We start from the raw sequence: 26,092 nt of genomic DNA on the forward strand, positions 1-26,092 counted from the left end.
TATTTGTCCATTCTGACATTCCATTTATTTTGATGAATGGTAGAGGTGTGCTAAGTGCCACATTGCTGACAAAGAGTGGAAAATCTGAAGTAAGATAAACCCACTGTTTCTCTCAGCTGCCCCACTCGAATGAATTCGGGACAAATCACTCCAGATTCTCCTCATCAAGACTCCCCGTTGACTGTTTCCCTACGCTGTGAGACTGTCCTGATTTGCAAAATGAAACAGGGCTGGCACAATTGGAAAGGAGATGACAGTCACTTGCGGAACACTTTGCATTGTTCCTCCTACACCACTCCCAATCCCATCTCTCTCCCGTGTCCACTCAACTAGCCTCTTGGCATGATGGGAAAACTGAGCCGCTCCCAATCCTGCTGATGGACAGCATTGCACTGAGTGTGGTGACCCCATGGTTAAATATCCTTCTGGAGGCTAACTGCTCATGTATTCATTTCAGTTCGTCACCATGGAAGGTTGATCAAAGTGCGTCATTGTTGACAAATGGATGGAGGTTCCATTGCTCCTTTGGATGGGTTTGATCACAGCTACCTTCCAACCCATTTCACCCACAGAGGAAGCTGCTAACGTACCTTCACTTCTGAAGTGAAGCCTTCTGGCTTGAGTTCTTCCCTGGCAGGCGTAACATTCTTACCTGCCCTGGCTCCGCATTTGTCTTCCTCGAATTGATCGTACTCTCAAGAGTGGGGAGAACAAAGACCCCAGCATCCGGCCTTTCACCTGGCACTGGTTCCTGCTCTCAATGTATCCTAAAGACACTGTATGTCACTGCACATTGTGTTCCAGCTCACTGCAGTCTGGTGCTGCTAAAGACGCAAAGGGTTTGCGTTGAAAGTTGCAACGTTCATCACCTCAGGATGTTTCTGGCAGCTTGTGCAGTGTAGTCACTGTGGTGAGGAGCAGCCAATTTGCAGGCAGCAAGCTCCCAGACAGGACATTGAGACTGATGAATCTTTTATGACGTTGCTTGGTTGAGAGATAAATAACGCCAGGGACCCTGGGGAGCAGTCCCTGGCTCTACTATGAAACAGAGTCCCAAAGTTATAGAGTCATACAGCGTGGAAACAAACCATTTGTTCCAACCAGACCGCGCAGACCCCAATCTAACCTAGTCCCAGCTGCCTGTGCTCGGCCCACATCTTTCCAAATATTTCTTATTCATCCAAACACCTTTTAAACCTTTTCATGATCGCTTCCTCTGGAAGGTTATTCCACACATGAACCACCCTCTGTGTAAAAACGTTGCCCCATGTCTTTATTAAAATATTTCTCCTCTCACCTTAAAAAGGTGACCCCCCCTTCCCCCCCCCCCAAGTTGTGAAATGCCCCACCGTGGAGAAAGGACACCTGCCATTTACTTGATCTACACCCCTCGTCATTTTATAGACCGTGATAAGGTCAGCCCTTGGCTTCTTGTGTCCCAGTCTATTCACTGTGCCACTGGAGTGGTCGAGGGAAGACAGGGCCTTACTTCAGGTCTCAGCTGAAAAACAGCAACTCCTACAGTTCAAAACCAGGAACATCATCCAAGGTTATTGTGGTATCTGAAGTGAGACTTAAACTAAACAACTTTCTGATTCAGAAGCAACAGTACTCCAGACTAAGTCACAGAGCTGATCCTCATGTCTACAACAGAATATTCTTCCAAATGCAGCCATTTGGAACCTGTTCCCAAGTATTTCAGTGGCTGAAGAGTGTTGTGGGATGTTCTGAGGATGTACAAAGAACTGCACAATGACAAGGGATTTCTCTATTTGCCTGGTCAGGATCGCTGTTTCTGAATTCACTCAGCATCGATGAATTGTACCACACAAGTCTGGCACGTTTCCAATCGAGCACACACACAGAATAGCCTTTGGTTTTCAGGAGCTTGTTTCATTTTTTTTTATTTCATCAGTTTTTTTTTGGTAAATTTTTTTGAAAAACCTGTGCGTGTTCCGCTGTCTAACCGTTAAAAACCAAGTATAAAAAAATAGAACATCTTATTTAAAAAATATTGAAAGTCATTGCTTGTCTAGGTCCGATGCCTCTTGGGCAGGCGTGTTCTCTGAGTCCTTTTGGTGATGGGGTAATTTATAAACTCAAAGTGCCTTTGCCGGTCCTGGTTTGGAAACAGCGGCTCCCCTTTGAAGAGTCTCTTCATGAAGTGGACTTCTCTCTGATTCTGTCTGGTCTTTGTCGCCTTCCTGGGCTGGCCTTTCCGGGTAAAGGCCATGTACCACCCATCGTACTTGGTGTTCCTCAGTGCCGTGTAGTTATTTTCCAGCAGTATTTCCGTGAAGATGCAGTCCTTCCCTTTTCCAACCAGCTGGATCAAAGGCAAAACATTAGATGGTTAAGGCCACACTCTCCCTTCAGTCGAACCCAGCAGAGTTTTGATATCGTGCCCTGAATTTTGTATCATTCCCCCTTTCCCCCGCCCGCAGTGAGGAGATTCCACTGCCTAGCACCGCCAACCTGTTGAAGACCAGTCACTCGTTTCGCAGAAGAAATGGCAAGACCATTTGTGGTATAGCAAGATCCCACAGTAAACTTGCATTTATACAGCACTATTAATGTGGCGGTCCCAAGGTGGGACAAAGAAATCCAAGAAGATACCGGAACAGGGCAATTCAAACTTTGGTCAAGGTAGAATAGCTGACAACAGGAGTTTGGTTGCCAATGGTGGAGCCATGGAAACTGAGAGGCTAGAATGCTGTTGGTCCATTACAAACCTGAATTAGATCTTACTCATTAGGATAGAGGAGATGGGGATAGAAGCTCAGCTGAGTAATAATACTGAAAGATAACTGATCAAAAATCAATTCAACCTCAGGCAGTGACTGCAAAGGGGAAGCGTCCTACGGGTGAGGGAACAGAGTTGGTGGGAAGGACAGAAGACCATCAGGAGCTTCACTTGAATCAATGACTGCCATCTGAAACTCTAAGCTTAACCAACAAGGCAGCTCCACCAACATCTCTAGAAGCGTTCAAACATGAACGGAAAACTCTACATGTGAGGTTTGCACTGTTCCTAACCCTCCTCCCACATCCCTCTCTATAGCAGTAACAATGGCACCCAGCATCCTGAAATACTGGCCATTGGCTGGAGACCTCCCAAACTCCAGGAATGTCTGCAATCCCAGTCAGAGAAATCAGCCCATGTACAATTTGCGAAAGCGACGTTGGGAAGTGAATCCCTGTTGTCACCGTTTCCCTGATCTCTGTGAAGTAAACCTTTCCTGGTTTTGACGGGAAGCCTCTCCAAAGGGACTGAAAAGGCCCAGGAAATCAATGGCAGTGAACTCTTGTTCGATAGTGAAGTGAGCTCACCTTTAACATTGGGGTATCTGGTCAGACAAAGGAAGATACTCACTTCAGGTGAAGGGTTGGCAGTGATGACTTGGCCACTATCTCCGAAAAGGACTGTACCATCATCCTGGGGCAGGCTTTAGCTCTACCACTATCACCTCGCTGTTTACAGGAGCTAGCTGGCTGGAAACTGGCTGTTGCATTTGTTACCATGACAACGGTGGCTAAATTTTAGACATGTTTCACTGGCTGCAAAATGATCTGGGACATGATTTGATCTTGAGAGGTGCTGTGGAAAGGCAAGACCTTTAATGGCTGTCAATATGAGAAGGAACAGATTCCGCAACACAGAATGAGGCCATTTAGCCCATCCTATTTGTTCTGGTTCTTTGAAGGAGATTTTCAAACTAGTTTCTGCTCATAGCCCTGTCATTCTTCAAGTAGCTGTCCAGTTTGGTTTGGGAGATAACAGCTCCATTGGTTTCCACCACCTGATCGCAGTATATTCGGGATGATAACGACATATCTAAGTTTCCTCATTTTAGAAATCCAAATCTGTGTCAAAACACTGAAAGTGTACCAGGACTTGAGGAGAACTTACAGGCACCTTGGACCAGAAGGGTGAGGTCTTCCACGATTGTGCAGAGTTGTTACAGTCAGGAGAAAGGAGTTGGAATGGCTCAGAGTTTATTCCAAATGTTAAAGTGCTTCTGGATGTGAATCTATGGAACTCACTGCCACTGAAGGCTGTGGAGGCCCGGTCATTGAGTATATTTAAGACTGAGATAGATAGGTTCTTGAGTGCGAAGGGTTACGGGGAGAAAGTGGGAGAATGGGGTTGAGAAACTTATCCGCCACAATTGAACGGCAGAGCAGGATAGATGGGCTGATTGGCCTCATTTCTGCTCCTGTGCCTTATGTTAGGATTCATTCTGAGGGTGTTTGTGTCCACTTCCTTGACCCTCACATACAGCCAACTCCACCCACCTTCAGCCAGCCACTTACTTTTCCCACCAGTTTCCCCTTTCTGTTCATACAGATGTAGTGTCCAGTCTCTGCTCCCCGGATTCTCACGCGACTGTCAAACGTGTCCGTTTCCACCAGCAGTTTCGCTGAAACAAAAAAAACAATAATCCATTAAAATAAAGGAGGTGGATTCAGATCTGCTGAGGGATGGGCAGAGATGGAGCACAATCAGGGTCTCATTGGGAAGCGAGAGTATCTTCTTAATTCTGAAGTGATGTTACAAATGTCACTGACAAGCACAACACCTCTTCTCAATCGTTGACTGTCCTTGAATCAAGTGCCTTGCCAGAGGGCAGTTCAGAATCAACCACTTGGCTGTTGACTTGCAGTCAAATGAAGGTCAGACTGGGTAAGGATGGCAGATTTCTCGCCTCCCCTAAGGGCCAAGCCCAGATGGGTTTTCACGTCAATCAATGGTGGTTTCACACTCACTATTTCAATGACAGATTGATTGAATTTCAATCCCACCATCTGATGTGCTGGGACTCGAACCCATCACCTCACAGCCTGAGCCAAGATCTCTGAAATACTATTACAGTGACATTTCTACCACACCACCATCTGCACCAAATGCAACCCTGTCAATGTCTGGAATCAGCCGGGTTTCATCCCATTCCCTTTGAGTTTTGTACAATGTTCACACACCAATTTTCCTGATTTCCTGAAATAAATGGAGGCCACTCCCAGCCCACTCCTGAGCTGCTGGTAAAGCTCCACGTGGGAATTGGCAACTCAGAGAGTGACCTTCCTGTTAACCTGAATTAAAACCGTCTCATTCTGTTTGTAAACAGCCCAGAGCAAGCGGCTAACACCAGCAGTCACCTCACTCCTGGCTGTCTATTCAAGGTCAAAGAGTGAAGGTGTTGGAAATCTGTACCAAACACCCGAGAAAGCTGGGCAGACTCCCCAGCTGGGGAGGGAGAAACACAGAGAATGTTCGGAGCAACGTCAGATCATCTCCACATTCACTCTCTTTCTCTCCCCACTGATGCTGCCAGACCTGTTGGGTTTCTCGAGCATTCTCTGCCTTTGGTCTGGTTATCTGTTATTCTATTATAGAAACCATTCAAAGCACCTAATTCAATTCCAGCCTATAACTCAGTCCAGAGTATCTGTAACTCACTGTATAAAACACTTCAATTAAGCACCAGTATGTGACTCACTTCTGGGGATCTCTTATTCTGAGGTTTATAAAATCATGAGGGGCATGGATAGGGGAAACAGACAAGGTCTTTTCCCTGGGGTGGGAGAGTCCAGAATGAGAGGGCATAGGTTTAGGGTGCAAGGGGAAAGATATAGAAGGGACCTAAGGGACAACGTTTTCACACAGAGGGTGGTACGTGTATGGAATGAGCTGCCAGAGGAAGTGGTGGAGGCTGGTACAATGACAACACTTAAAAGGCATCTGGATGGGGATATGAATAGGAAGGGTTTGGAGGGATATGGGCCGGGTGCTGGTAGGTGGGACTAGATTGGGTTGGGATATCTGGTCGGCATGGACGGGTTGGACCAAAGGGTCTGTTTCCGTGCTGTACATCTCTATGACTCTATCACTCTAACAATATACTTCCTGAATCCCCCAATTAGATTCAAAATGTGAACTCATTCCTCAGTTTTTCAACACAAACTCCTCCAGACTATTCAGTAATTTCCAAGTTCTGGATGTCTATTATTGTGTATATCAACTCAACCTGAACTCCTCAATCAGATTCCAGTCAATGATTCCTTCCTGGGTATCTGTTGACCTGGACATGAAAACCTCCCATTAAACCCCTCAATTAGATTGCAGCCTCTAACTCACTCCTAACTATTTATTATTCTGTGCATAACCTTGCCAGACCCTTTGGTTCGATTCCATCCCTGTACATCTGCTGTTTGACGTATAGAGAGTTGAAATGTTGGGGGAGAAAGCAGAGACTGCATCTGGGCAGGAATTTTAGTCAAGGTGTGATTCACAAGAATGGAGGATGCTGGGAAATCTGAATCCAAAACTGAGCAAGAGTCACTGGACCCGAAACGTCAGCTCTGCTTTCTCTCCCCAGAGATTGGCAGAGCTGTTGAGTTTGTGCAGTGGTTCAGTTTGTTTGCGATTAGCCGTGTCAGGGTACGGATTCAGCAAAATGGAGGGGGCCAGGAAACGACAGTGTCAGTGAGTATGAAACCATTTGCAGGCTTCCCACGGGCAGTGCCCATTTCGGAGCAAAGAGACTTTTTACTGAGAGTAAACAAAGTCTACGATCGACAGCAAACGGTGAACTGGTTCCTTCCCAGCAGAGTTTGTACTGGCAGTGAGCGGAGGAGGGGACAAAATCCAAAACCCAATCACTCTGAGCGGTCACATCTGATTGATGGGCCCATTACCCAATCAGCTCCATTCAGAGTAGGGTATAGCCAATAGTGAAAGAGTCAAGTGCAAGTCAAATTCCTTACCGTATTTACTCCCGTCTTCCGCCGTAGCGTTGATTCTCTTGCCCAGGATCTGGACGTGCTTCCCACTGGTCCGGCTGTAGAGCTGGTAGACACGGATATGACGTCGACTGAGTTGGTCACTGGTCCTGGCGTGGTCCCTCACGTGCTGATTAAAATTAGGGGACGATTGATTCTCCCCCTTTTGTTTACAAAGGGAGAAATAAAATCAATTTGCTTTTACTGTGCCGGAGCCCAGTGATCTGATGTGTGTCAGTTCACCCCTCCTCCAACTCGACTCTCCATCTCTCTGTGCTGGGCACAGGGGTCGCCAACTCGTGTTGGACACACCCCTGGAAGGGAGAGTGCCTTCTCCAGAGTCCCACGATATGATAAATCCAGCCAGGTCTATCTGTCCATTATTCTATCACTCCTCTGCAATCATCCAGCACAGAAACAGACCCTTTGGTCCAGCCAGTCCATATCGACCATGTTCCAAACTAAACTACTCCCATCTGCCTGCGTAAATACCTTTCTTGTTCATGTACTTATCCAAACATCATTTAAGTATTGTAACCGTACCCAAATCTACCACTTCCTCAGGGAGTTCACTGAACACGTGAAGTATCCGCTGTGTAAAAATGTTGCCCCTTATGTCTTTTTCAAATCTCTCTCCTCTCAACCTACAAATGTACTCCTTCATCTCAACACCCCCACCACAGGGAAAAGATACCTGCCATTTACCCTATCTGTGTGCCTCACAATGTTATAAACCTCTATAAAATCACCCCTCAGCCTCTTGCACTCCAGGGAAAAGAGTCCCAGTCTATCCAGCCTCACCTTACAACTCAAACCCTCCTTTTACAGCAAGGTTCCTGGTATATTCTCTCCACGATGATTAATATTTGTCAGAGAAACAAGCAAAAGCGCCCACATGAAAACAGAACGTTGCCTGGTGGCACTGAAGTTAAGTATTGATGAGAAAATGATGTGTTCTCAAAATATTTCATCGTACACTCTTTTGGGATTTCTTTCTCTGACCTGGTTGAGTGCAATTTGAAAATCAGCAACAGCAAATCTCTCCCTTCAGAAATCATCAAACTTAAAACAGTTTCTAATGTGCCAATCACCCCCGCTTGGGTTCTGATCATGGAGATCTGTCTTTAATTCCTGGAGAATCCAAGGAAACACTGAGGGAGGAACAGCAACCCCAAGATCCCATGTGATGTTCTCACAACTTTAGGTGCAATCAGGAGAAGAGACAAGGCTGAAGCTAAACACAAACTTGCATGAACACATCCTGGTGGTCATCCCAAAGGACAATACAAAGGAGGTCACTGAGGTCAAAGAGGCAACTGAAATCCTCAAGGAGGCTTTTAAAAGTTGGCAGAAAGAAATATTTTCTATTTAAGTCATGGTTTTCTCATCCTCAAGGACTCACAAAGTGTTTCACTCAGTCAGGCACTTGTGCAATGCAGGGACTAAAACCCTTCACTCTGGAGGAGATGGCAGCAGTACAGCCTCAGACCTGCTGGCCTCCTTAACAAAGCCAATTCTGGAAACACAAAGTCATGGAATCATACAGCACGGAAACAGACCTGTCAGTCACAGAGTCACAGAGATGTTCAGAGATGTAGATCCAACCTGTCCATGCCGACTAGATATCCCAACCCAATCTAGTCCCAACTGTCAGCACCCAGCCCATATCCCTCCAAACCCTTCCTATTCATATACCCATCCAAATGCCTCTTAAATGTTGTCATTGTACCAGCCTCCACCACTTCCTCTGGCAGCTCATTCCATACACGTACCACCCTCTGTGTGAAAACATTGCCCCTTAGGTCCCTTTTAAATCATTCCCCTCTCACCCTCAAGTTCTGGACTCCCCCACCCCTGGGAAAGACCTTGTCTATTTCCCCTATCCATGCCCCTCATTATTTTGTCACCCCTCAGCCTCCGACGCTCCAGGGAAAACAGCACCAGCCTGTTCAGCCTCTCCCAATAGCTCAAATCCTCCAACCCTGGCAACATCCTTATAAATCTTTTCTGAACCCTTTCAAGTTTCGCAACATCTTTCCGATAGGAAGGAGACCAGAATTGCATGCAATATTCCAACAGTGGCCTAACCAATGTCCTGTACAGCTGCAACATGACCTCCCAACTCCTGTACTCAATACTCTGACCAATGAAGGAAAGCATACCAAATGGTTTCTTCAATATCCTATCTACCAGTGACTCCACTTTCAAAGAGCTATGAACCTGCACTCCAAGGTCAAGGGTTGAAGGGCCTGTACTGTGCTGTAATGTTCTATGTTCTTTGAACATGATGCCAAATGTTACTAATCTGCCTGTCCTTGGTCCATAACCCTCCATTCCTTGCATATCCATGTGCTCACGGAAAAGCCCCTTAAATGCCCCTATTGTACCTGTCCCCACCCCCATTGACTTGTGGCAGCATGTCCCACATTTCTATTACTCTCTGTGGAAACACCTCCTTTAACCTTCCCCCTCTCACCTGAACCGCATGCCCTATTGTCTTTGACATGTGTCAATGTCGTAAACCTTGGATCAGAACTATTTGCTTTACACAGGGCTACCTGTCTGTATCGTGTATCCTTGTGAGGCAGTTATATTCAATGTACCTGTGCAGGTGCCCAAACCAGTGAAGTTACCAGTGGGGAAAATTGAATAGCTATGTCCTGAACAGCAAGATCTCACAAACAGCACTGGGGTCAACACTGACTAACAGACCCTTTTCTAGCTTGTACCTTCTGCATAATTGCTTGACAACAAAGACTTTTCCTTTGTGTGTGTGTGTCGTTTTCCATGGGATATGGGTGCTGGTTAAAGTGATATTTCTTACCCATTCCCAACATGAGAGGTAAGAGTCAAATGTTTCTCTAACTCAGAGTCACAGATTTCTTTTGCTAAAGAATGTAAGGCCAGTAAATAATTCCAGACTGGGTTTTCATTGAATTGAAATGCAATGGTATGATTTGAACCCACATAAACTTGGGGTTCTGAAGTCAAAACAGCAATTGGTGGAGAAGCCCAGTAGGGCGAGCAAAGAGAAAACAGAGTGGACCTTTGGGGTCCAGTGATCCTCTCTCAGAACCTGGGGTGGACTGCGAACAGCACAGTGACATTACCAGTCCAACACCATCTCCCCCTTGCATCCCTCAAACACAACAGCAAGGTTTCAGCGATTGTCAAGCCCTTTGAGGTGTCCGGCTCCATGAGAAGGTGCTATATAAATGCAAGTTGTGTCTCCCTGTCTGTCTGTCTCTCTGTATGTCAACCATGCCTATCTTTGAACATGCCAGCAGGACACTGAAAGCAGGGTATGTCTAAAATTAGCTGAGATCAGCACAAGAGGGTCCCTCTGAAGACTTTTCCCCTGGGGGTCAGCAGGACACCAACAGGAAGTTTCTTTGGTCATGCTATTCATTCACAACCTTTGCTATTTTTAGGGGGACAGAAACGTTCCTCCTCCAATGAGGACTTTTTCCATCACCTGAACTGAACCGAGCCTCCATCTCGGCTGCTGTCAACATAAATATTCCCAGATTCCACTCGGCATATTCACCGGGAGGAGGAATGAGGGTGAAACTGGAGTCCCCTGGTGGCTGAGAGAACGTTCACACTCACGGCGACCATCCCACAGTCTGGCTCACACAAGCCACGGACAATCATTCCTGTTTTTCTCAAGCTCTTTCTTCCCACACTGAACAACCAAGGTGGACTGGAATTGGAAAGGTTTTTTTAGGGATAAGGTGTCCCTTGTTCCTCCGGAGTGGTGCTTGCCCACTGACCCCTGGAAGCGGTGGGACATGTTAACAGGGGAGTTCAGAAGGAAGGCAGCACACTTGCCTTCATCAGACATGGCACAGACAGGGAAGAGCAGGGAGATGATGTTGGAGCTGGATAGGACTTGGTTTAATCTACTCCAGCTACAGGACTGCTGTCCAAGTGCTGGAGGGTGCAGTCAGTGGAGATAGGTTGGTGTACACTCAATGGGCTGAAGGGATTCAATGAGCCTTGAACAGTCCTGAGAGGCAATTTGCTGGAATTGGGGTCCTTTCAAACCTGTTCCTTCCTCGTCCTGGTTCTGAAAGCTCGAAGGATATTTCGGAGCAACTACCTCTGACTGTGGGAGGTGAAATGTCGGAGCTAGCTGCCAGGAAGGTCTCCATGGAGAGGAGGATGGACAGCACAAAGTGAAGGTGAACCAGACTTGGACAGCACCGCGTCATTGAGAAATTCGTCTTTCAATCAGATACCGCTCCTGGTTTTTATTCAGTCACTGAGTCCAAGTGAAGCATGCTTGGACTGAAGAAGGATGCAACCATTGAGGAGGGGGGAGGGGGTCAAGTCAGTTGGAACACAGGCTGAAGTGCTGCAGTGCCACCACTGGCTGGAGGGTGTGATGACAGCGTGACAGACTGACATTGCATTTGACATTGTTAGTGTTGAGAGAGGTATTGAGTGTGGGAAAGGTTGCACTGAAGTCTGGTTGTAATCGTGACAATTGCAAGTGTGCTTTTGCCCAGAGGGAATGTGTTACCATGGTCACCCTACCTCAAAAGTGATTGGTCACACTCACAAACACACACTGAAGTGCAGCTCCTGCTGCATATTTGTGTCCCTGATATATTTGTCACGTTTTCAATTCCTTCTTTCCTGGAGGGTGAGAGTTGCTCTCCACACCAGTATTTATTACCCAACTCTAATTGCCCTTGAGAAAGGGGTGTTGCACTGCTTCCCTGAACATGCTCAGTCCTGTGGTCGAGACAGCCGCAGCACTGCCAGGGAGTTACCAGGCAGAAGGAAAAGAACAAACCAGTATTTCTGTCACAGCCGTTACCATCGCTTCCTCCAGCCAGCAGGGTCATCTTCTGTGGTCTCGATGCTGTCGTAATGCAGGAAATGCAAGAGCCAAGGCACGCACAGCAAGATCCCACAGTGCCATCATGTCTGGAGAATTGATATTCATGATGGTAGTTGGGGATAAATATGAATCAGAGGAGACACCCTTCTCACAGTGCCTCTGATCCTCAGTGCCTACCTGACCAGGAACACCTCCTCGTCCTCAGGGCTGGCTGCTGCCAAATTCCCAGTGACTGACAGATATCTTTCCAACTTGAGCTGACTGTTGTGGCCAGCCCGGTCCATTCACTGCCCAGGTATAACAAACACATGCCAATGGCTGTTCTTGCCCATGTGACCGAGGTAATGCTCCATGCTGCTCAGTAAAGGCCTCGTGATCATGAATGGCTGACTCAGGACTTGGAACAGAACTGGAACTGCTGGTGTCCCCTCACCTTGTTAGTCCTGACTCTCTCAACCTTGTAAAATAAGTGGACGAGTACTTGGAATGTCATAACATTCCAGGCTACGGACCATGTGGTTTGAGTGCAGGCTTCGGATAGTCTTAGCAGCACTGACTCAATGGGCCGAAGGGCCTTTTCTGTCCTGTGTGATTCTCTGATTCTGCTTATGCAGATTTCCATGGTAAACAGGGAAGTTTTCTCATGTAGACCTTACCCAGTACCAAACACCCAGAGGCTGGATTTGCACGTGGGGTGTCAGGGTGGTGGGAGCGCTATGGCCATATTAATGAAGAGAATTTGCGACATCCTCCTGGCTCCTTCTTTTGATGAATCTCGGAATATTCCTATTGTCCATGGCACCTCCCACTAGCTGTGCCTTCAGAGCAGAGTACTGTCTCATTTCCCAGCAGAGGGACTTTGGGTATGATCACCTCAATTACAACCTGGTGGCTTTGCCTGGGTGAGGTACAATCCAGAGCCTAAGGTGAGAATGATCCACACCCAGGCAAGGACACTGTCCTAATCACACTTAGCCCCACTTACCCCACTTCACCCCTCTTCTCCCAACCACCTATTTAAGATTTCAAAACCTTTGGGTTAAACAGAAAATTACTCAGCCACATCACTCAGAGAGTTATTGAAGGTTGCAATCGCTCTCTGAGCGCATCTATTTTTTGATGGTAAACGCAGTGGAAATGAAATGAAATGGGTCCTTTGGATTGAACAGGGTCAATTTGAAATGATGTGTTCACCCAGAGGTATCAAGTCCTATTCGTCCCCAGTCTCATCTGCAAAGTGGCCATCACCCTTTCCTGTGTGGTGGACTGTGTGAAGAATGTTGTTCGATCCTATCTTAGACCCGGGCTACATTCAGCATCTAATCTCACAGACAGGAGAGTGAGTGGTAATGACAATCCTACCCAAGCAAGGGACTGAGAGCAAAGTTGCTTTAATTTGTTCTTCTCAACCTGTTTCCAAACAAAAGGACAAATGAAACAACGAGAGAGAGAGATACAGGAAATCAGCATCAGAAGGACTGGTGTCTTAAAAGCTCAGATCAATTCCTGTAAACGTCCCTATCAACACTGACCTAAAACTAGCAACTGGGTTGAAGAATTCCACAGCTTTTGAGCAGGGATCTCGCTTTTGTGAAATGCACAGCCGTTCGCGCTAATTTTAACCTTTTGCCCAGAGATAAGTGTTAACTTGGTGTCGGATACTGAAACTATTTATATCAGCACTAAAAAAAGCTTCTCATGATGAATTTACAACACAGGTTAGCATTGAGGTTACTCAGGGTGGGTATGGGGGGGGGGGGGGGGTAGTGCTTGTGGAAATGGGGGACCTGTCTGTGAGCGAGCTCTGCCAGGGGCTGTTTAACCCTTTAAAAGCATCAGCCTTTGTTTTTAATTCCTGGTTCTCAGTAGCGAAGCCCTGCCACCATCGGGAATGCGTCTCTCCTCTCTGTGTGGTGGTGTTGTGGTAAACTCAGCAACACAGTGGAAACTTGGTTATGTGGTTCCCAGCAGGGACAGAGTGCATCCCACCTGAACCGTGTACCCCAGTCCCACACACTCCTTACAACAAGAATTACAATGAGGAGCTCATTGATTCCCTCCTGACACTGGTTGTTACAGCTGCCTTGTCCAGCACAGAGTCAGAGAGTCAAAGAGATGGACAACACGGAAACAGACCCTTCGGTCCAACCTGTCCATGCCGACCAGATATCCCAACCCAATCTAGTCCCACCTGCCAGCACCCAGCCCATATCCCTCCAAACCCTTCCTATTCATATACCCATCCAAATGCCTCTTAAATGCTGCAATTGTACCAGCCTCCACCACATCCTCTGGCAGTTCATTCCATACACACACCACCCTCTGTGTGAAAACGTTTCCCCTTAGGTCCCTTTTATATCTTTCCTTTCTGGTGACTGCCAAATGATGCCAACTCTGCAAGAAGCAAGTCCAATTTAGGCCAGGCTTGGTTGGGGGAACACTCTCATCTCACTCCATGCTTGAGGTTTGTGGGTCCAAGCCCCATTTAAAGAACAGAGCTCCAACGTCAGGATGGTGTTGCACCTTGACAGCAAAGTCAAAGCTGTCAAAGTCAAGTGTCCATCGACCCTCTCAGGTAGAAATAAAAGATCCCATGGCATTCTTTCAAAGAGACATAGGGTTTAGTCTGGACACCTGGCCAATATTAACTCCCCCAACCAATATCACAAAAACAGATGATCTGGTCATGAGTACATTTTTGTTCATGAAGACCTTGCTGTGAGCAAATTGGCTATTTCCTGCACTAAAACAGAGGACCATGTTCGGTGACAGGACCAACCCTTCGGATGATCTGGGGTCATGAAAAGTGCCGCAAAAATGCAAATGCCTTCTTGACAGTTCTCTGCATCTCCCGTGTGAATGTTTGAACCAAACCCTGAAATCTTTCAAACAATCAGCCAGGAGGGACAGAGGGCTAGCATTTTCAGTGGGGTGTTTCCAAGCATTACCTCATTATATCACAGAGCAGCCAGTGCCCTGAAATATTGGGAGGTATGATTATTCTAGAATACAGCAGTGTCAGCTGTTTGAAACACAACAAATGGAATTGCCTCAGTGATTTTCAAATGGAGAGCTTGTTTTCTGCCATGTCTTTCAGAAGCTCTGGATTTCCTGAACTGTCCTTAAGCTACACAGACAGTTTCTTCTTATTCACTCTATCCAGGCTCACCATTATTCTGAACTACTCCAATAAATCTACTCCCAATCGTTTCTGCTCTAAGGAGTGGATTCCCATCTCTCCAGTTCTTGTCACATAATCCTGAGCATTCCTCTGCTCCCACAGAAAGTTCGCTGCAGCTAAAGTGGAGCTGTGTCAATGTTTGCCGTCCCTGTCCCTTTAACGCTCCATTATATCCCTCATGGGTGACCCGGTGTGGAGCATTCAACAGGAGAAGTAGCACAAACAAAAAAACAAAACCAAGTGTCAAATAATTCAATCAACAGATGCATAACCTGATCACTTTGCTCACCAGTTTAACATTTTAAAAAGTTTGTGTCGTTGTCAAAATTGACAATCTAAAAATTGTCAACAGAGGAATCCCATTGTCATTAATCACTTGGTCAGTCGAAGTCCATCGCTCTGAGATTTTCTCAGTGTGTGGATCAGTCAGGGGCACATCTGCCTCTGAAGTGAGTCACAAACTCAGTCCCAATGCAGAACCTGCAGTACATTCAGAGAGCGCTGGAGTGCCAATTGCTGTCTTAAATTCAACTGATAACTCTGCCCGTGGACTGAGAGGATCCCAGGACATTACTTAATGAAGCCTTGGTGTACAGGATGACACCTCAATGAACATCACTTGAATAACTAACCCAGCCAGTTAACATTATACTGTTTGTGAGATCTTGCTGTGCCACTTTTCCTGCATGACAGCACTGGCACCCAATGTCCTGTTCAGCATTTTAAACATCCCCATGTCTGCGTGGGTTTCCTCTGGGTGCTCAGGCTAGCTGGACTGGCCATAGTATCCAGGGATGTGCAGGTGAGCTGGTGTAGCCATGGGAAATGCAGGGTAATAGGGTGGGATGCTCTTCGGAGGGTTGGTGCACACTCAATGGGCTGAATGGCTTGCTTCCACAATGCCTGCTACCCAGGCATCTTGACTGATCCTTCAGCGTTTTAACTGATCATTCCCAAACCTTGTAACCCATTTTAGTTTCCAACTTTGAAGTTTACTTGTGCCTGCCTGCCCTGTCCTGAGCTGACTCCCATTAATTTTACCAACATTCTTTATTTTCAAAACCACCTGGAAGAAACTGTCTTGGCACACACTGGGGAATGCTACCAGCAACTTCCTGCTTGGGTAATCACCCCAGATTACACAGCGTGTGATGGTCTTATAGTCCCTGCCTCATTGCACAGCCCCAAGATTGAGACCAAGGTGGTGTAGTGATCTGCAATTTCTAATCACACTGCACCCAACTATCTTACCCATGGGAGAAGGCACACAGGGACTCTGAGGGCTGGTGAAGTTTATATTACCTGCTTTTGATTATCAGGCCATTCACATTACTCCTGAGGAGAGAACATTGATCAAGAAACTGGATAGTTTTATAAGTGTGCAACCTCTGTCAGCTGACAGAATAACGGCATGGGAAGATATCCAACTTTCAGTTCCCTTCCAAGCAACCCCCACCCCAACCTCCACACATACTCACACACAGACACACAGAGTCTGTTACTCACACACACACCTCACACACACACACCTCACAGACACACAGAGTCTGTCACTCACACATACAGTCTGTCACACACACACACCTCAGACACACACAGAGTCTGTCACTCACACACACAGTCTGTCACACACACACACATACCTCACACTCACTCACACACACCTCACACACACACACAGTCTGTCACACACACACACACGCACCTCACACTCACTCACACACACACCTCTCTCTCACACACACACAGTCTGTCACTCACACACACAGTCTGTCACACACACACACCTCACACTCACTCACACACACCTCACACACACACACACACACACAGAGTCTGTCACACACACACGCACCTCACACTCACTCACACACACACCTCACACACACTCACACACACACACAGAGTCTGTCACACACACACCTCACACTCACTCACACACACACGCACACACACAGAGTCTGTCACTCACACACAGTGTCACACACACTCACACCTCACACTCACTCACACATACCACACACACACACAGAGTCTGTCACTCACACACACAGTGTCACACACACTCACACCTCACACTCACTCACACATACCACACACACACACACACACACACACACACACACACACACACAGTCTGTCACACACACACCTCACTCACACACACACACACACCTTCCCCAGTTGGATGTATATTACACTGGGACAAAAATCCCATGACTCTGTGTCTTCACCGCCCCAGACTGCAGTGGTTCAAAATGACAGCTCACCATCACTTTCTCAAGGGCAACGAGGGAGGGGTCAGAAACCACCCAAGAAAACACATTCAAACAAGCGCTCCTGGGAAATCTATCTAGATTAAAGGCACTTTAAAAATGCAAAGTGTTGTGATGTTAGGAAAGTGTTTTTTTTAGATTAGATTCCCTACAGTGTGAAACAGGCCCTTTGGCCCAACCAGTCCACACTGACCCTCTGAAAAGTAACCCACCCAGACCCATTTCCCTCTGACTAATGCGCCTGACATTATGGGCAATTTAGCATGACCAATTCACCTAACCTGCACATCTTTGGACTTGGTGTCATTTCCATACCACCAAAAATGTCCCACAACCAATCTGAGTCCCAATTTCCTGCACTGGGCCCATAGCCCTGAATGTTCTCACACTCATCAAAGTACCTTTTGAAGGCTCTGAGGCTTCCCATTTCAACAACCCCCCCCCCACAGGCAACGCTTTCTGGGGGGAGAAAGTGTGTCTTCATTGCCCTCCAAACCTCCTGCTCTCCTCCTTAAAACGATGGCCCCTTGTTACTGACCCTTCGACGAAGGGGAACAGCTACATTCCATCGACCTGTCGATGCCCCTCATCATCGTATAAACCTTACTCAGGTCTCTGTCAAAACTTCTCTGCTCTAAAGAAAACAACTCAATCTTATCCTGCCTCTCTTCGTAGCGAAACTGCTCCAATCCTGGCAACATCCTGGTGAATCTCCTCTGCACCCCTTCCGGGGCAATCACTTCCTTCCTATAGTGTGGGGACCAGAACTGCACACAGTACCCCAGCTGTGGCCTCACCCAGGTCCTGTCCAGCTCCAACATGACCTCCCTGCTCTGAGAATCTATACCACAACTGATAATGGTGAGCATGTTTAGTACTGTTAGCCTGGCCCACCGCACTCAGGGATCTGTGGACAGTCACCCGAGGAATCTTCTGTTCCTCTGAGCTCCCCGGTGTTCTGCTGTCCATTGAGTAAAACGTTGAGTATGTTAAAAGTAACAGCGTACTCTGAATGTAAAATAAATGGGAATCAAATATGGCTGTAGATTCAGAACAGCAATGACTCCCTTCTGTGAGAAAGGAATGAAAGAAAATGAAGCATACCCCAGGCAAATAGTGCAGAGCACAGTGGTGTCTCACACCCTTTCTGATTAGACTGGGATCTGAAGACACTGGGCTGGTCACCCAATAAACACATAATGTCTTCAATTCCAGAACAGGTCTTTGTGTATTCAGGCACAATTCAATGGCAGCTTGGGCATGGTAAAACTCATGATTGCTTCCTAATTAGAGAAACAAACCACAGCTTGGATTTCATTGTCACAATGTACTTCGAATAACCTGAAATCTGATGGAGACTGTGAGACCGTCTGTCGATGTGGTGTTGTGTGAGTTTGAACTTTGTCTCCGTATGGAAAGCTGGGGTGAGTCAGTGACAGAGATGAAGACATGCGGAAATTGAGAAAGACTTAGATCAGAGAGATAGGTCTATAAATCAATCAACAGACGGATGGATGGATAGACATTGAGTTTGTTTGTTCTGAGGATCTCGCTGGGCTGAAATTACACCTATCACAGGCAGGGTCAGATTCAATTCTGTTTGCAGGTAGGTTCGAGACAATGTCTCATGCTTCCCCATGTTGATGTAACAGAGCAGGACTGACAGGATTAGTTTCATAGCTTCTGTTAGCTGTCACAATGAAGCTTGGTGGCATGCATCTGAAAGGAAATGCTGTTTCTGACCAGCCTGTTTGTCTAGGCACTCACTCATGCATTCCTGATGAGTTCTCAATCGTAGTGAGAACTAGAAATTGAATTAACGAAAGGCAGGTACAAACATAAGCAAGAAAATACCTGACTGGAGGCAACCCTCTGCCCGAGACTGAACACTGACACTCCCAGCCAGACACTGAATTTTACCTGGGAGCCTGTTCACTAAGATTATGAGCTCTCCGTGTTAAACACTTTCTCGGGTGACTGGATAGGATCTCCGAACTGTCCTCTGAAGAGTGAGGAGATTCACCCCACGGCCTGAACAAGGTTTATTGCAGAACCAACACCTCAAATAGATTATCGGATCATTTCTCACGTTGTGCTTGCACAGTTGCTGGAGTGTGCAGACCTTTGCAAACAGTCACTGGCTGGTAATGGGACTTCCTCCAGGTTGTGAGGAGGACTTTATAGATGGACGGTTGGTCTTTCATTGAAAGTTCGGCGACCTGACAATGCAAAGACCAGTGCATTACCCAGCACAGCAGCTCAGTCCAGCCACCTCAGCACTGAGAGACCAGCTCCTGAAACAGCCCAGAAACTGAGAGAGGGAGAGAGCTTTGTGGTTTTTCCTGGGCAGGTTATTCCAGCCTTGCTTTAGAAGAATGTCATTATTTTTACATCCTTCTTCCCTGGAGACAGCAGACGGCATTATAAAACTGGCCAGCTCGGTGTGGCTGGCTGGTGCAGGTGATGGAGCTGGGTGCCAGAGAGGCAGAGAGCCTGGGGATCTCAGGGGACATGTTTCAGGTGGGACAGTCCCTTTTAAACCCTGCACAAGATTTCCAGCAATATGCTAACAAGCAGGGACTGGTGACAGACACAGCAGTGCATCTCAATGAACTTGTAATCAGGATAGTTATTCCTATCGGGATACAGTTAGAACCCATCAACTTCACAAGTTGTACTGACAGAACAAAGGAGATAACGAGATTGACGTCCAAATAGCTGAGCAATAAAAGGTCAGCAGAAGAATGGATTTTTGGGGGAGATGGAGATAAAGCAATGCATGCATGACAGTAGTTAACACATAGATTTGAAGAGGCAGATAAATTCAGATTAATAGGCAGGCATTTAGTAAATTCAGAAATATACATCATTCAGTAGAGATATTTGTTCGGAAACAGTTGCTGAATTAGGAAAACTGTTCAACATGGAGAAACAGTATACAAAGTTAGAATGGACACAGAACCACAAATGGACAGATTTAGATTGATGCAGTTTGATGAATTGATCAATAAAGTTGGGCAGAGAGTTTTCCAAATGAAGGCAGTTGAATGGTTATTAAGGGATCAATAGTTTGAGATAGATGTGAGAAACTGAGAGATCAGTGGGCAGGCAGATAGTGAGAACTGGTGCTGGAAGAGCACAGCAGTTCAGGCAGCATCCAAGGAGCTTCGAAATCGACGTTTCGGGCAAAAGCCCTTCATCAGGAATAAAGGCAGTGAGCCTGAAGCGTGGAGAGATAAGCTAGAGGAGGGTGGGAGTGGGGAGAAAGTAGCATAGAGTACAATGGGTGAGTGGGGGAGGGGATGAAGGTGATAGGTCAAGGAGGAGAGGGTGGAGTGGATAGGTGGAAAAGGAGATAGGCAGGTCGGACAAGTCCAGACAAGTCATGGGGACAGTTACTGAGCTGGAAGTTTGAAACTAGGATGAGGTGGGGGAAGGGGAAATGAGGAAACTGTTGAAGTCCACATTGATGCCCTGGGGTTGAAGTGTTCTGAGGCGGAAGATGAGGCGTTCTTCCTCCAGGCGTCTGGTGGTGAGGGAGCGGCGGTGAAGGAGGCCCAGGAGCTCCATGTCCTCGGCAGAGTGGGAGGGGGAGTTGAAATGTTGGGCCACGGGGCGGTGTGGTTGATTGGTGCGGGTGTCCCGGAGATGTTCCCTAAAGTGCTCTGCTAGGAGGCGCCCAGTCTCCCCAGTGTACAGGAGACCGCATCGGGAGCAACGGATACAATAAATGATATTAGTGGATGTGCAAGTATAGCATCTGCAGTCATTGTTTTTACCAGATAGTGAGAACTGATTGTACAGTTAAACCAGTCAATAATTTCATGGCCATGAATAAACAGAGACAAACAGCTGGATACATGGAGACTGCCTTTTCAATCAAACTAACACAATTCTGTTGGATGGAATTTGGGATCATTTCAGTCAGATTTCTGTTTCTGAGAATGTGCCAATAATCAAATTTTCACAAGGAATACTGGCTGTGGAAGTAGGGAGAGTTCCCTGGGAGAGTACCCACCCACAGAGTGTAGACACTACACTGACAGTAGATGAGCTCCCATGACTGGGACACATCTGCAGGATCCAGTTGGATGGTCATTGATTTTGCCTCCAGCGCTGAGCTTAGTAACACCTTCTCAAACAGCACCCCCCAATGATGCATCAACACTCACCATCTAAACAAATACACATTCTGGTTTTCAATTAGCAGCAACCATCAAAGGCACTTAGAAACAATTTGCATTTCAACAGCACCTTCAAGACGTCCAAAAGTGCTTTACCACAAATGGCAGAATTGTCACAGTTATAATGTAGCAAAGACAGCAGCAGGATCCCACAATCAGTCACTCCACCTGGCATGACAGAATTGCAGGAGGGAAAGGCAGACTGACCGAAATAGCAGAAGGACTTCATTCTCAGTTTTGCATGATGTTGGGCTGCGGTTTCAGTTCATCAGAGCCTCACACAAAGCATTCACTGCTGCAGCTGTAGTTCCTGCTCCTAGTCAGTCCCTGCCACTGTGAATTGCTGATGCCTGCCTTTTACAGCTAAATAGCCGATAGAAAGATTCCTACCTAGCTCCTGCTTTGAAACAAGAGCTAACTGAAGTCAATTTCTTCAACTGTTCAAGCACGATCTCAGCTCAGCAAATCCAAACTTCACCAGTTCACACCTCGCAATGCCTGATTGTGTGTGTCAGGAATTTGGAGAGGTGAATGAACCAATGCCAGGTGATCAGACAAACCCACTGGGTTTACTGATGCCCTTTAGAGGGGCAAACCCACTCTGGAGACAGCCTGGGACAAGATCTTGGTGATCAAACTCATGTTTAAACATCCTAAGCATAGAATCCTCTCCACTGTTCTCAAACAATAGAGAGTCAAACTGCTGTGGTCATGGGAGCTTGGGAAATCATCAAGAGGTTCCATCTGAATGCACTTACAACACACACACACCCACACACACAGTCACACAGACACACACACACACACCCACACACACAGACACACACACACACACAGACACACACACACACACAGACACACAGACACACACAGACACACACACACACAGTTACACAGACATACACAGACACACATACACACACACAGACGCCCACACACAGACGCCCACACACAGACACACACACCCACACACACACACAGACACACCCACACAGACACACATCCACACAGACACACACACACCCACACACACACAGACACACACACACACACACACAGACACACACCCCCCCACACACACACACACACAGACACACACACACCCACACACACAGACACACACACACCCACACACACAGACACACACCCACACACAGACACACAGACACACACACAGACACCCACACACCCACACACACACATACATTTCCAGCTTCCCTTCAGTTTCCTGCTTTTTCCTTTCTGATGGGGTCTCTGTCATTCATTGTGTGGAATCTGTCCTACACACAAAAGCAAACTGCTCCACACATGTCACAGGTAAATGTGCTGAGCTGCAGGAAATATTCACCTGTCCTTTCTCCCCCCATTTACTAAGCGGCTTCCTCTGCATTTACTCTTTCCAGTTCAGACTCTCAAGGCTCATCCTTTTTATCCACAACTTGGGTTGATAAAAGCCTTCAAGTAGGAAGTTGGCCAGTGGTGTTTCACACATCACCATATCAAATTTAACTAAGACACACAGAGAGTTATTACAGCAGGTAACTGAATGTTTGGCTCAAGATCTGATTTTTAACAAGCATCATAGACATGGAGAAAAACTTTAAGGATGGAATTCTGTGCAGATTGTGAACGACTGACAGGAGACCAGAATTGGTGGAACTCAGAGATATTAGTGGGTTGTAGGCTGGAGGAGGTTACAGAGATAGGGTCAGCATTGAAAATAAAGATTAGAATTTGAAATCCCAGATATTGCCACACCAGGAAAGTTCAATAATCATGGGGGTAGTGGCTGAATTAAATTTGGTTCAAGTCAAAACAGTTTCAGACAAGTTCAGCAAGTTTGAAAACATTGAGAAGATGCAAACTGTGTGTTCTCATTCAGAGTGCTTTGCAAGAAGTTCCCCCTGATTTTCCCAATACCTGGCATTCCTATTGTCCATAGGTTAATACCGATTTGTTAAAAGTTGTCCATTTCTCAGATTGCCATTTATTGATTGGATGGCATTCCAGCAGAAGAGGTGTGTCATGTACCTTGGGAGACAGTGTGGAATAAGCTACAGTACACCAGACATTTATTTTCATGTGTCAGGGGAATTTCTATTTGTAAGTGCGTGTATGTAAAAGAGATTAAAAATGACAGGATATTATCACACCTGTGGTAACTTTTGGCGTGCAAGCCATTAATCTAAAGGAGACACACACACACACAGACTAGCCTTGTGGAGAGCGAGACTGGGATTAGAAAGAGACACACAGGGACTGGCAAAGCAGAGAGAGACTGGAGTCAAACATAAAATTGAGAGACTAGTATCAGAGATACAGAGAGAGACATTCATTTCGGGAGAGAGACACACTCAAAGAGGCTGTTATCAGAGACAGAGAAAGACAGAGAAAGAGAGAGATTGAACAGTAATGAAGAGAGACAGAGAATGAGGAAGAGAAAGACATGTTTCAATGAGTGACATGCACATACTAAGACCAGGATTCAGAGCGAGACAGACAAACAGGCAGTTCCAGGTCTAGAAAAGGCACCAACACATGGGAGAGGAAATGTAAGAGAAAGACAGAAGGTTAAGGAGGAGAACAAGTGGTTGGCAGTTAGGGGCGGGGGATGGGGGGGGGGGGGGGGTGGGGGGGGGGAGGTGACTGGCAATAGTGAGCTTGGGGGGGTGTGGTTAGTGTGACAGGAGGGACAAAGAGAAAGAGTAAAAATGCTTGAGCAGAGTGCTGAATGAGGAGAAATGATGGGAAAGAATTGCAGCATTTGGGAAGGGAAGTGGGTTGAGAGAAAGTGAAGATGGAAGAGTATTAATGGGTTGCAGCAGTAGGGCCAGAGACCAACAGGAATAATGAGCAATGATAGACTCCAAGCTGCTGAAGGACATATTCCCTCAGAAACACATCCCAAATGTCTCACTGAGGGACCAGCCAGGACTCAGTGGGTAACATTTGTCACCACTTCAGTCAGAAAGTTGTGGATTGCACTGAGAAGCTGATGAATGCTGACACCTCTTTGCCAGCAGTGAGGGGAGTGCTGTATTGTTGGGAAATGGTTAAGAAATGCACCATCTGCTCTCTCGGGAGTGTGTTAAGGAAAAGGCTCCCTGGTGTCCTGGGCCAACAGTTACCCCTCAGTGAATATCACCAAATCTGAGATTCTCATTCGCTTTTGGAGGGGGAGATTTGGACAGGAATTGGATTCCATGGTTACCTGTGAGGATATATTGGCAGCTCCACTGAGGAGGTCAAGGCCACAATAGAGATCCATGTGTTTTGTACTTTGTCACGGAATTAGTCAATTTAAAATGAACTTTGATGAAGTAAAAAACTTTTCTATAATACCAAATGATGAGAAAGCTCTGTTCATGAAGCTGAGGTAATGCAGGAACTTCCTGTTAAACTTCGTTGGGGGTTTTCATAGCTGATATTTTTTACAAATCAAATACTGTGGGTTTCATTGAGAGACCCCATTCTCTCTCTTTCCTCACATTTTATGATCTCATTTGAACATGATTAGATTAGATTAATTGGATTACAGTGGGAGATTTTTTTAACTGAAGGACCTATCTAATTTCCTCCCTTATTCCAAGCGCATCTGAATTCAAACCACTGATCCTTGACTCACGTTGTGGATTTTTCAAATAAACACAGATAACACAGTCAATGTACAAAATTCTGCACTGAATTATCACCTGGGTGAGGGCTTGTTCTGTCCACTTGCAAATGCCACCTTTAAAACAATCTCCTTTCAATAGAATCAATTGCATTGAGCCTATGAATCTGTTCAGAGGTTGGAGATTAACTCGGAGACACTGGTTCATATTGATCTACTGCCGTTCTGGATCACACACTCGATCTCCTGCCCATTACCATCCACCCCATTCAAAACTACATCAATTCACAGGAGTCTAACAAAACCTAATTGCTCCCAGCACATCATTTTCCCAAACTGGAATGCATATCGGAGAGATATAGTCTTTGTCTGAGCATTGGTTAGGAAAAGTAAAGGCTGAACAGATTTAGCACATGGTTTCAGTGAGACCACTTGAGTTTCCAATGCTCAGTCTGTCTCTGCTGGCTGGCTGTCCAGCTCTGTCCCTGTGTTATCCAGTGTACAACAGGTACTTCAGTCACTAGGAGGGATCCCAAATTTTCATGTCAGGGCAAATCAAACTACCTCCCGCCCAGAAAAGGCAAGCAGTTCTTTAAACACTTCAAATTTGCTTTCTAAAAGTTGAAAATGAGCTTCAAAGTTCACGAGATAGCACATTCGGAAACAATGCAAGTTGAACATCAGAAAAGACCCTGCTTCTCTCGAAGTCGCAAATATGAACTGGCTGCACATTTCAGTCTTTCAGATTATGATGCACTGGAAAGAGCATACCAATTACTAACCTGGGCTCGGAGTGTCAGCACGAGAAACTGCAGCAATCTGTCACAGAAAGAAGGTACAGATTAAACATTCAAAATCTCAGCACACTTTCACACAGCTGAATATCAGAAAGGATTGCTAGGAATGACCGCAGAATCCCAAATGGAAGTTGAAATGAAAACCTCATACAGGCAAACGCAGTGAGACGCTGAGGGATGCATCGCTGGAAGTCTCCCCTCGACTCCTGACTCCTGAAGACACAACTTTTGGTAGCCTGCCTTTGCTGGTGTGTCCTGTCGGCGGACAATAACCTCAGCAGCTCCGAGGGGGCGGGGAGACAGGCTGAAGGAGCCTTTAATGTAGCCTCCAAGCCAGTCAGAACAGGGGAAGGGACCCTGGCAATATCCACGCTTTTTTTTATTTCCTCCAGCCACACAGCCAAAGGGGGCA

At 46.4% G+C, this 26,092-nt stretch overlaps 1 protein-coding gene across 4 annotated transcripts; it reads right to left on the reverse strand.

The window, feature by feature from the left end:
• Window positions 1-1,956: 1,956 nt before the first annotated feature.
• fgf17 (fibroblast growth factor 17) lies at window positions 1,957-26,092 on the reverse strand. Of its 4 annotated transcripts, none has more exons than XM_072554360.1 (5): window positions 25,832-26,092; window positions 25,666-25,702; window positions 6,766-6,910; window positions 4,315-4,421; window positions 1,957-2,326 (listed from the first exon to the last, which is right to left on the reverse strand). In XM_072554360.1, the coding sequence occupies exons 1-5, from the start codon at window positions 25,861-25,863 to the stop codon at window positions 2,033-2,035; spliced, it is 615 nt and encodes a 204-aa protein (XP_072410461.1). In that variant the 5' UTR covers window positions 25,864-26,092; the 3' UTR covers window positions 1,957-2,032. The 4 variants fall into 4 exon arrangements, with proteins under 4 accessions (XP_072410461.1, XP_072410459.1, XP_072410462.1 ...); XM_072554358.1 differs by having other exon boundaries at window positions 6,766-6,943; XM_072554361.1 differs by having other exon boundaries at window positions 25,825-26,092.

The sequence above is a fragment of the Chiloscyllium punctatum genome, chromosome 35 (assembly GCF_047496795.1).
Source record: "Chiloscyllium punctatum isolate Juve2018m chromosome 35, sChiPun1.3, whole genome shotgun sequence".
Taxonomy (NCBI): domain Eukaryota; kingdom Metazoa; phylum Chordata; class Chondrichthyes; order Orectolobiformes; family Hemiscylliidae; genus Chiloscyllium; species Chiloscyllium punctatum.